At 50.6% G+C, this 12,552-nt stretch overlaps 1 protein-coding gene across 2 annotated transcripts in view; it reads right to left on the bottom strand.

The window, feature by feature from the left end:
• The window catches only part of LIG3 (DNA ligase 3), a 254,312-nt gene that overhangs the window by 137,652 nt on the left and 104,108 nt on the right, over positions 1–12,552 (bottom strand). For both annotated transcript variants that reach the window (XM_086954719.1, XM_086954721.1), the window contains exon 13: positions 6,887–6,964. In XM_086954719.1, the coding sequence (XP_086810845.1) occupies positions 6,887–6,964 (78 nt within the window). The remainder of the gene's footprint in view (positions 1–6,886; positions 6,965–12,552) is intronic.

The following is a 12,552-nucleotide window of genomic DNA, read 5'->3' on the forward strand; positions in this document are numbered from 1 at the left end:
GTTTGCGCTACTCCGCCCACAATTCACTGCCAGTGTTCAGGAGTTGCAGGTCTGGCACACGAAGGGCAAGGTCCCAGCTACACCAGCAAGATGACAATCCCAGAGCCTCAATGGTGAAATAGCCCAACCCCGGCCCACAGCCTCCCAACGTTCTCAAGCCTGTTGTTCGCTCCGCTGCTGTGTCCACCCGGCTCGTGCTTCTCACCTGGAGCCCACTCCAACGTTCAGTATGCGGTACCCTGTGCACAGTATCTGGCCAGGTACGCCGCTTATTACCCCTTCACCGCAGCCAATTAGAATACCATCAGAGCCATAACGAAGCTTTGCGCCCGGGGGTTGCCCTCCCTCCTACGGTCCCTCCATCGTCCTTCCGCGCTCTCGCGCTCCTCGTGTGCAAGCTCAGGGGCCCCTGGGCCAATCGTGCTGTATCTCGCAGTTCGTATGTTTCCTATGTCCTTAGTAAGGCTCAGCAGTGTGTAGGTTCGTCTTGCTCCCCCAGCCGCTAGTGCTCTTCCTCACTCCTGTATGCCGCCTTCCTTCAGGGGGCTCCGCCGCCACCACTTTATCACCGGGCTCCAGGGCATGCCATTCGTCACTCACCAGGGTCTGGGCAGGTGCCTCCACTTGTTCGACCTGCGTCTCAGCAGCCCTGCACAGCCGCACCGCATCCAGGCCCTCCGTACCGCTTCAGATAGGCAAAGTATTTCGGGTCTGAGATCTCGGCCCTAAACCACTCCCTCTGCCGGGAAAATACCAGGTCAGGCTGTCTCTCAGACGGGCGCTGCAAATCCCTCCATCGTCCTTCCGTGCTCCCGCACTCCGCTGCGTGCAAGCTTAGGGGCCCCATGGCCAATCGTGCTGTGCCTCGTAGTCCGCATGCCTCATATTTCCTTAGCTGTGCACAACAGCGTGTAAATTCGCCTTGCTGCCCCAGTCGCGTGCGCACTTCTTCACTCCCGTAGGCCGCCTTCCTCCAGGGAGCTCCATTCTCCTCCTCTTTGTCATCGGGCTCCAGGGCAAGTCATTTGTCACTCATCCGGGGCTGGGTATGTGCCGCCACTTGTCCGCCCTGCGTCTCGGCAGCCCCGCACAGCCGCGCCGCATCCAGGCTCTCTGTGCCGCTTCAAGAAGGCCAGGTCTTACGCTTACCGGTCCAAGACTCCGACCCCAAACCACTCCCTCCGCCGCAAAAATGCCAGGTCGGGCTGTCTTTCAGACAGACGGGCGCCGCCGATCCCTGGTCCCCGCTCATACAGTCCCGATCCAGGTCGCAGTCAAAATTCTGCCACTCCGGTGCAATCCGCCCATCAGCAGCAGCGCTTCAGCTGCGGTGGCGCCGACCCCCACCGGACTCAACTCTGGGATTTAGGACTTCCCAGTCTGCACCATCTTGATTCCTTCGTCGGCAGTAGGGTGACCAACTGGCATAGGTCCAAATTCAGGACAGCAAGTGTAAAAATTCAGGACAAAGGGTCGAAATTCAGGACAAAAATTCAGGACAGGTGGTCAAAATTCAGGACAAAACTTTGGGACAACAGGTAAGTTTTACAGACACATCAGAGGAGTTCACGCAATAGTATATAATTCAACCCATCCATAGCCAAACATATTCAACCATTTGCAAACTCACTTCATTTCATTTCACTCATCCATTCATTATCTATCCATCCACCCTTTCACCCTATCCATCGGTACACTCATCCATCCACTCTTCCACCCATCCATCCATCCACTCATCCATCGAGCCTTTTAGCCTTTCACCCATCCAGCCATCCTTTCACTTACTCATCCATCCAGTCACTCATACTTCCACCCGTTCACCCATGTCATTTATCCATCCTCCCTTTCTCTCTCCATCGACCCTTGCACTTAGCCATCCTTCCTTCCACCCATCCATCTACTCATCCACTCATGAATCCATCCATTGATCCTATCAGTCATCCATCCACCCTTTCACTCCTTCACTCATCTATCCATCCTTTTGTCAATTTACCCTCCCTTTCACTCACTCATCCATCCTTACATCCAACCTTTCACTCATGGGTCCATCCATTCACCCTTTCACTTATCAATTCATCAATCCATCCATCCATAATTTTACACATACATCCGACCATTCACTCGCCCATCAACCACCCTTTAACTCTTACCTCCAGCCTTTCACTCATCCACCCACCCTTTTACCCATCCTTCTACCCTTCCACCCAAGCATCTATCTTTTTACATTTTGTCTTATCCATCCTTCCACTGTCTCACTCGTCCATCCATCCTTTCTCTCATTATCCATCCATTCACCCTCACATTCATCCATTCACCCTTTCACTAATCTATCCAGCCATCCACCCATCTCAGCGCTTACTCACCCACTTTTTCATTTTAATTATGAGCTGAGCCTTTGTCCGCAGAATTGCAGGCAGAAGAGGCCCAGCAAGAACATCACCCTTGCTCTAGTTCCTAAAGCAAGGGGTGGGGTGGGAAGGGTTCACTATGCCCTTGCACATAGGCAATCTGAGTCATGAGTCATGCATGATGCACAGCGTCAGGTCATGAGGTGACTGTGACATAGTGTTGTTTCCAGGGCTTTAAGTGGGATGAAAAAACTGGGGGGTTTCTTCAAAGTGGATGTTTGATGTCATTAAGGGTGCGGCTTTTAACACCCAAGGTAAAAATCTGTGCTTAGTATAGTGTGCCGCCTAACTGGTATTTTGTGTCTTCTGTCATTGTATCCAACTAACACAACAAGTAACGTTACACCTGCAACAAGCCAGAACTATTGGCTTTGTTAATGGTTGTTAGTTTCATCAAATAAAAAAGCAGCAATCATGGCTACCTTTAATATTGAAAATACATCCGTTCTAAAATAGCAATAATGTCACCCTAATAGCCTTTGACCCCAGTGGAATTAAATAAACGTATCCTTTGGCACGTGCAACCATGCACACAGTGCACCAGAAAGCCCCCGACTCCCCTTTTAGAGACTGGACAAACAAAGCTTTACTCTGACAGATGCCTATAATGATTACACGTTTATTCAGCAACATGTGCATTTAGATAATTAAGGGGGCATTCTATTGGGCAACACCCAATCCAAACTCCTCCCACTCAAAACTGCTAAATACTTCACTAATCCATTTTCAATTAAATTCAGTCATGTCACTGCAGCAAGCCTCATCTAGTTACATTGTCTTCTGTGTAGAATAACATTGAAGTTGAGAGCTCCTGCCTACAACACAATCCAAACTAACTCTCCGATTTGCCTCTCTAATCGTCCCTAACTAGCTGGCAGCCCGATAGGCCTCCTGCGTGAAAACAAAATGCTTCTGCAAACGCCAAGAAACCAAGAAACAAATAAAGAACTCCACCACCACTCCCCCTCAGGTAGTCTTCTGCCTGACAGAATGCCTGCCGTGGACAGAGGTTGTAGGAGGCCGGCCACCACATGCTTTGCAGCCCAAAATGGCCCATTGTCATTCTGGATGTGGCAATCAGCCCGCAGACAGAATGACAATGGGCGGGTGGGGCTGCTCTTGTGCTCCGAGGAGGAGGTTGTGGCGGCCCCATTAGGGAGTTGAGGCCTCTGGCAGGGAACAGTGCTGTTCCCTGCAGGGCCTAGAATTACGGACAAAAGGCGTCCGTAAAAAGGATCCTCACGGACAACGGACGTGAGGTCCAATTTACGGACTGTCCGTGAAATTTACGGACGGTTGGTCACCCTAGTCGGCAGCCCTTCCATCCCGGTTTATCAGCCAAAACTTCTGCTCGGAGCCCGGCCAAGCTCCAGTTTTGCTCCAGCCCAGCTCTGCATCGTCTACAGCACCCTTGATGTCGCCAGGAGGGTCAAGTAAGCAATTATAGACAGGATTACATTGGGGATTGTGCGCGGAGCTCACTCAGAGCTCATGCAGCCAATCCCATCGGAGTTCAAGCCATGCCCCCTACGGTCCAGTACAGCTATGAACAAGCATTGGCATAGCCAATAGGTCTCGCCTTTTGGACCTCAAAAGTGTTTAGCCATGCAGAACATTATCCTAGGTGCAATGCCAGACTGAACAGTTATAAATCTACTACACACGGGATCATGCAGTCCAATTCAGGAATACATGCTTGCCTAAGGAAACATTTATTAACACCTTCCAAGAGTTTTTAACGCACAGACAGAAAGACAAGTCCCTCGATGCACGTCAACAGCACTATAACATTCTATGTGCAACAGCTTCACTAGAGTATTAAACAGCGTATGGTGCACTTCGTTTACAGAACCCCTCTGTCTCTCAAGCACTACAACACTGCCCCATCGTGCTTTTTTTCCCCCATCTTTATTTTTAGCAGCTGCAAGAGATCCATATATCAGCAGCATACACAGACACAGCAGGTAAAGTTCATTTGTTCAATCTTTGTGGTTATTCAGTTTAGTGTGTGGTGCTCTTCTTATCCTATCCCTGTAGAACATACCAAGAGGGCACACTGCTGAACTACTTCTGTAAGGCTATACAGCGCAAGCACACACACAACACCGACACACACACACACACAAGGGAATAGAATCGAGTGCATGTTTTCAGGCGTGATTTCTATGCGTGCCCTTTGGTTGAGCGGCATGCAGAACTCCGAATATGGTCCTGAAAGGCAGTATCGTTGTTGAAAAATGCAAAAACGCATTCTTGTGTTATTGAACACTAGCATGTAGTTATAGAGCACAACAGCTTCTTTCTGCTGCAGACACATAAATAACAAAAACATAAGTACAGCGAGTGGGGTTGCACTATAACAATACCTTCATCAGAACACAACAGATGTAAGGGCACACAGACTAGGTGTGGGGGCAGCATGCCGCTTGCTGTAAGCTGCACCCCTGGGGCGGCAAGGGAACAAAACAATTTGAAGACACGAGGACGGAAGGCAAAAATCATGAACCTCCCCGGCACAAATTAGCTGTATTGGGAGAAGGACTAAGAATGAAAGTAACAATAGCAGAATAAAAATGCGTTGAATGTGTGGAGTTAATATAAAAATTATATGGGTGCAGAAGAAAAGAAAGTTGCTGGCAGTTGGGCTGTGCATGTTACTAGGAATCAATCAATCAATCAATCAAAGTACTTGTAAAGCGCGTTACTTAGCCGTGAGGGTCTCAACGCGCTGTGGGGAGGGGGTGCCGCTACTGCTTGAAGATGCTCGATGTCGCTGTTTTAAAGGAGATGTTGATGACCTTCCGTAGTTGGGGTGCGATGGCAGCGTCTGCTTTGTTGAATACGTGGTGTGGGCACGGGTCTGACGGAGATCCTGAGTGGATGAAGTTCATGACCTTGCGTGTCTTGTCGTCGTTGGACCAGGAGGAAGGGATGCTGTGGACGTTGCCCATTTCCTGGCATGCCGCCTGCTCCGAGGGCCCGGGGGTTGGGCTATGAAGAGACCCTGCCCGGCGAGCGGAACAAAATATTTTGAATTTGAGTGACCAGGTGCTGGGGAGAGGACCGAAGAGAGCTGCATGTGCATGTTTCCTGCTTTGAGCGTTGGAAGGGGTGCTGTGCATCATGAACACGGACAGAGCACAGAGCCCCGCACGTCGCATTGTAAAAAGATTTATGGCTTATCTAAAGTTACAATAAACACAGACCTACCATTTCTGACTCCCTGCCGTCCCCTGAATGCATACAATAACACGAAAAACTTTACTCCAAACATGTATGCCAAACATGTAAGCCACACTGCTATGCACAAAACTTCACCACAAAAGAATTGTGAATCGATTAATGGAAGCTGGAAGAGGGCCGTTTAATACTGAAGTCGCCCAGAAGCCGAAACCACAAGAATCCACATTTAATGGAATAAATATATAAATAAGTTGCTTAGTGGACACCGCACAACTCAAGGACATGGGTGAAATTCGCACTCTGAAAAAGGTGCCACTTTTGCTACTCATGTTTTAAGGCGGTCGTTTTTTTGAACTTGACTTTCAAGGCTCGAAGCACAGATGGAGGGAAAAGACAGAACGAGACACGGGGCCTCTCGCCCGGGACTGATGCGAGCTCCTTTGAATATATTTGAAAGTATTTTTCCTCTTGAATGCCCCCTGTCCAGAGATGAGGGGTGACCGCGCAGTGACACAGTGTGCATTTTCTTTCTTATTAATCTTGCGTAGCGACAGTGTTTATTAAATAACAAGGTGTGCCCTTCACTGGGCGGCATTTTCATATTTGTTAGACACGGTGACCTGCGGTTCACCTCAGCCTTGGACTTACATTTTTTTTTTTACCTCTCTGCCTTCGGCGAGCTGCGGGGTGCTGGGCCATGGGCCATTGAGGAGCAGCGCAGCGGACGTCACTCATCCCCGGCACAAGTATTCAGAGTCCGATGAGTAACTACTCAAACAGTGGGGGAATGTCTGGCAGAGAAAACAAGCAGGCGAGTGGTGTGCGTGCGCGCGCCACAGCAAAACATCTGTTTTTAATGATCGCGCCTGTGTCTGGGCACGATAATTCAAAACAGATGGTGCCTATGCGGGTAACCGCAAGCAATAGGCCGTGGGCAAAGCAAAGGCAGGTCATGCACCAGCCTTTGCCCAATTGCGAGCTGTCTTTCTTAGAAAGATGCACGCAAAGCCCAATAGCCTGTGCGCAAAACAAAAGCACACGCAAGAGTGTGTGGTGAGTTTGGTGGGCTTTCTGAAGCCCCTTACTAAAAGTCTCGCAAGCAGCGCATGCGCGCTACTCTAGGCTCGACCTTAAAATGGACTGAATCAAGAAGAGGCATAGAATTACATATGAGAAGAGATAGAGGACAATTTAATGCAAGTATGTAGAAATTAATAAATGCCAATGAGCTAGAAAGATAAGCATTATCTGTAGCACAAGTAACTTACAATATGAATGACAAGGCCTTATCTTACCTTTAAGTCCTTAAGGACAAGGCCCTCCAGCCCCTCACGGATAACTCTGGTAATCATGTCGGCCAGGTCCGCAGCTTTCTAAGCAAGGAGGTAGCAAACAAGCAGTGAGTAAATCAGTATACTCATAAAAAATAAGTAATTGGCTCAGCAACAAATGCTCGAATGCCTTCTAAAAGCATCTGTAAATTATTTACATTGGGTAAACAGGGACTAGCTTCTTGGAAGACATTACATGTCTTCTTGTTTAAATAAGGCCTTCTGAGAACAAAAGTTGGTTACTTACCTGCAACTAGTTTTCCAACATTTCTCTCTTTCAAAGATTTACATGATTCAGTCATGTTCTACTGGCCCAGCTTAGAAATAGCAATACACTGCATTAAAATGTAAACATTTAATACAGCTGTGCATAAACTTAAACTTCAGAACGGGTTATACTTGGCGAGGGTCAGACTGAGAAAAAAAACAGGACTGGGCACCAAATTAAAATAGGCCCTCATTTGAACCAGTAAGCTACCCAAATTGACCCATGTTTGTAAATCAGAGAGTTTTGAACTTGTGAAGATGCGCTATCTAGGTGCCTTGAAAGGTATGGGAGACAGTATGCATTTGTGCTTGCGGCAGGCAATGTTTGTGGTGAAATCGGGGAAACACCTGTAACAATTGTTGTACAGGAAAGGCACAGAAACCGCTATAAACAGGCTTACTAAAGCCCTCTTCTGAAGCAAGTTGCATAGTCCCCTTCTCGAGGTGGAAAGGGAGGAATAAGGAAGGATTACTACTGGAGAATTCAGCAAAAAGGAGTAGTTTCTGTCCTGTAACTCCAGTTCTGTAGTAGGGGTATCTCTGTTATAGTCATAATCTAGTGAATAGTCCCGCCCATGTGCGTGGACCCCGGCAATCAAAAATAATCTCTTAAGTTGTCAAAATCATGCAGAAACTGCAAAGACACTTAAGAGAGAATTTAAAGACAAATAATGCAGCCTATATCCACAGGCTACACTGTCCAGTACTTCAACTAGAAATTCCACCAAAAATCACCACACACAGCCCAGCCTGCCAGTTTCTACCATAGAGAAACCTGCCTCCCCCAGTCCCAGACTCAGGAATGATAGAGAGGAAGGTAGGGACAGACAAGCCCCATAGGCTGCCATTATGTGGCTTAAATAGGATACTGTGCCTTTAAGAGAACTTTCCAGACTTCTCCCAGTATCCCAGAATGCATAGCAGGTCCAACTTACTTTCAGTTCTTTTTGAAGGCGTATAAAACGCCAGACCTGCAGCATTGTTCACATGAAGAATTCTCCACCAGGGAGGAGGGAGGGCGCTTATGACTATAACAGAGATACCCCTACTACAGAACTGGAGTTACAGGACAGAAACTACTCCTTCTGTAGTAGGGGATCTCTGTGTATAGTCATAATCTAGTGAATAGAATGGCAAGCCCATCCCCACAACTAAGCGGTGGTGGAGAATAAGTACATAATGCCACTATTGTGCGAACAAATTCCGCAGCGAAGCCTGTCCAACCTGAGCGTCTGCCCTGGCGTCAGTGTCCAGGCAGTAATGTTTAGCAAAGGTATGAACCGACTTCCAAGTGGCTGCCTTGCAGATTTCAGCAATCGGCACGTTACGGAGCAGAGCCGTCGTGGCAGCTTTGCCCCTGGTGGAATGAGCCTTAGGCTTACCTCCTAAGGTCTTATTAGCTTTCTGATAACACAATTGTATGCAGGACACAATCCACCTAGAGATGGACTGCTTAGAGGTCGCAAGACCTGTCCTGACCGATCCATAATTGATAAACAACTGGTCAGACCTACGGATATCTTTGGTTTTATCCAGATAAAATTTCAACACCCTCCTAACATCCAGAGAATGGAGAGACCTCTCCGCTGGGGATGAAGGGTTCTGAAAGAACGTAGGTAAAGTTATAGTCTGGTTGACATGAAAGTCAGAAATAACCTTGGGAAGAAATTTAGGGTGAGTACGCATAACAACCTTAGCAGCATGAAATACAGTATAAGGTTCATTACAACACAACGCCTGAATTTCACTCACCCTGCGGGCCGATGTAATGGCCACGAGGAACGCCGCCTTCCAGGACAGGTGCTGCAACGAAGCCTTATGAATAGGTTCAAAAGGTTCCTTCATCAATCTGGACAGCACCACATTCAATTCCCATGAAGGCGAGGGAAGCCTGACAGGAGGGAATACTTTCTTCAATCCTTCCAGAAAATCTTTGATCACGGGGATCTGGAAAAAGGAAGTCTGTGAAGGGCATTTCCTGTAGGCAGTCAATGCAGCCAGATGAACCTTAATGGAATGCACATTAAGGCCAGACTGCGCCAAATGTAAAAGGTAAGGAAGGATGACATCTTCCTTACAGGTCGTAGGATCATGGTTCTTAGACTGGCACCAGATACAAAACCTCTTCCACTTGTAAGCGTATGAAGTCCGAGTGGAAGGTCTCTTGGACTCCTTCAGTATGTCCATGCAATCGTCGGGCAGATTCAGATGGCCATATTGCACTATCTCAGGAGCCATGCCGCCAAACTCAAAGACGAGAGGTTGGGGTGTAACATCCGTCCCCCGAACTTCGCGAGAAGGTCCGGCCTGCACGGCAACCGGATGTGAGGAAGGAGAGACCGGTGAAGTAGGTCCGTGAACCACCACTGCCTGGGCCACTCCGGGGCGATGAGGATCATCCGAGCCCTGGACCGGGCTAGCTTGATGAGCACCGCCGGAATCAGGGGAATGGGAGGAAAGGCGTACAGAAAGCTGTTCGTCCAGTCGATCCATAACGCATTCCCCAGCGTCCCTTGCTGGAAGTACCTGGAGGCGAAGTCTCTGCACTTGCTGTTTTCGGCGGTGGCGAACAAATCTACGTCTGGAGTTCCCCACCTTGCGAAGACTTCTCCTAGTACTTCGTCGTTTATGACCCATTCGTGGTTTTCCTGAAGCAGTCTGCTCAGTGCGTCTGCCTGAACATTCTGCACACCTGGTAGATGGGTGGCCGTTATCGTCAGTCCTCTGGCCAGGAGCCAGCGCCAGATCGCCTGCGCCTCCTGCGACAGAGTGCGCGATCTCGAGCCCCCCTGCTTGTTGAGGTAATACATCGTGGTGGTATTGTCCGTCTGTACAAGCAGAGAGTTGGTCTGGAAGGACGGAAGAAAGGCCTTCAGCGCCAAGTGAACAGCTCTGAGTTCCAGGAAATTGATGTGATACGTGGCCTCCATCGGCGACCACGTGCCTTGAATCTGTAGAGTCCCGGAGTGCGCTCCCCATCCCAGAAGAGACGCATCCGTCACGACAGTCTGCGTGGGAATGTCCTTGTGAAAGGGAACCCCTCTGAGGAGATTCTCCGCCGAACACCACCACTTCAGGGACTGAAGAGCATGCAGCGACAGGCGAATCTTGTCGTCCCAAGATCCTTTCCTCTGATCCCACTGATCCTCCAAGCACTCCTGCAGCGGTCTCATGTGCAGCCGTGCGTGCGGCGTCAGGAAGATACAAGAGGCCATCGATCCCAGTGGAGAAGACACCGTCCTCACCGTTGTAGATGGAGTCGTCATAAGAGCCTGAGCCTTCCGAAGGAGTGATAATCGTCGCTCTTCCGAAGGAGACACGCTTGCTGACAGCGTATTGATGGAGGCTCCCAAGTACTGTATGCATTGGACCGGAGTCGGGACAGACTTGGCCATGTGATGTGCAACCCCAGCTTGTTCAAGAGAACGCACGTCTTCTGGAAGTGTGCTCGCGCTTCCGAGAAGGAGGATGCCTTGATCAGCCAATCGTCCAAGTACGGGTAGACGAACACCTTGTTCTTCCTCAGGTGTGCCGCTACCACCGCCATGCACTTCGAGAATGTCCTTGGCGCAGACTTCAGTCCGAATGGGAGTACTGTGTATTGATAGTGATTGGTGCCGACTTGGAACCGCAGGAACTTCCTGTGTTTGTGTGCAATGGGCACATGGAAGTAAGCATCCTGTAGGTCTATAGCGCAAAGCCAGTCTCCCTGTTGCAACTGAGGGTAGATCTGGTGCAACGACAGCATGCGGAACTTTTCTCTGCGAATCCACTTGTTTGCCTGTCGCAAATCCAGAATGGGCCTGAACTCGTTCTTGTCCTTCTTGCGAACCAGAAAGAACCAGGAGTACAGACCTCTTCCTCTCTGAGACAGAGGTACGTCCTCTATCGCCCTTTTCCTCAACAGGATATCTGCCTCCGCCTGAAGCTCGCGCAGCTGAAACTGCGAGCTGACCGGGGGAATCGCTGGAGGAGGGCAGGTGAACCGAAGACTGTATCCATTGCAAACAATATTCAGCACCCACTTGTCCTGAGTAATTTTTCTCCACTCTGCCAGAAAAAGTTGGATGCTTCCCCCTACCGGAGTGGGTAACGGATCCGGGGGAAGTAAGTTCCTAGGGCCTAGGCCCTGCCTGGCCCTTGGGCGCCGAAGCCGACTGCTGGCCTCCTCTGCCCTTTTGCCGCTTCTGGAACGGCTTACGGAAAGGCTGCTGCTGCTGCGAGTGCCCCGAAGCCTGTCCCCGGCCTCGGCCTTGCCCTCCGAACCGCCGTTGGAACGGGCGGTACTGTTTCTTGGTTTCCTTGGGCTTTTCCAGGCCCACCGCCGTCAGTGTTTCGGCCTCCGCCTTCATGCGGGCCATTTCATCATCTGCGTGCTTCCCGAAGAGGGTCTCCCCGGAAAACGGCAGATTGGCCACCCTCTGCTGCGCGTCCGGTTTCAGGGACGTCAGCCGGAGCCAGGCGTGGCGCCGTTGGTTGATCCCGTGGCAGAACCCGTGAGCAGCCAACAGGGAAGAGTCCGCAGCCGCGCTGATTATCTGGTTGGCCACCAGCATCCCCTCACTCAGGACCTCCATGAAGTCTTCACGCTGCTCCCGAGGCAGATGCTCCGCAAAGCGCTCGAGGGAGTCCCAGAGGGCGCGGTCGTAACGCCCCAACAGAGCCGTGGCACTCGCCGCTTTCATGGATGTCGCGGAAGTCCCACAGATTTTACGCCCCGCCGAGTCCATCCACCTAGAATCCTTGTCCGGGGGAACCGTGGAGGTCGGGGTGGTGGAGTGCTGCTTGCGGGCCGCCGTGACGATGACGGAGTCAGGCGGAGGCTCAGCTCTCAAGAAGGCCGGATCCGAGTCGGGAGCCCGGTATTTCTTCAGTAGTCTGGACGGGGCCGCTCTCGTCACAGCCGGGGTGAGAAACAGCGCCATAGCCGGTTCTTCCAAGCCCGGCACCAAGGGCAGGAGGGGACGAGACATGTGCCTCTGATGTAGAGTCTCGAAAATGACGGACGTCTTCGGAGTAGGCACTGTCAGTGTAATGCCTAGCTTCGCCGCGCCCCTCAACAGGACGTCTTGAAAGGCAACCAGGTCATCTATCGGGGACACCCTGGTGTCCGGCGACCCCGACAGCGTAGGTGAATAGTCCCTGGTCCCAGACGATCTCGTGCGGGAGCGAGATTCGCGCCTCCTATGGCGGTGTCTCGACCTCGTGGAAGATCTGCGCCTAGAGCGAGAACGAGACCTGCCAGCCCTAGGGCGCTCCTTCGGTTTGCGAGGAGGGGTCTTCCGTGGCTTCTCACGGGGACTCTTTGGATCCTCCCGGGGCTTCGGTTTCGGGGTCCCCTTGGGAGGAACAGGCAGTGACGG

The sequence above is a fragment of the Lissotriton vulgaris genome, chromosome 2_1 (assembly GCF_964263255.1).
Source record: "Lissotriton vulgaris chromosome 2_1, aLisVul1.2, whole genome shotgun sequence".
Classification (NCBI taxonomy): domain Eukaryota; kingdom Metazoa; phylum Chordata; class Amphibia; order Caudata; family Salamandridae; genus Lissotriton; species Lissotriton vulgaris.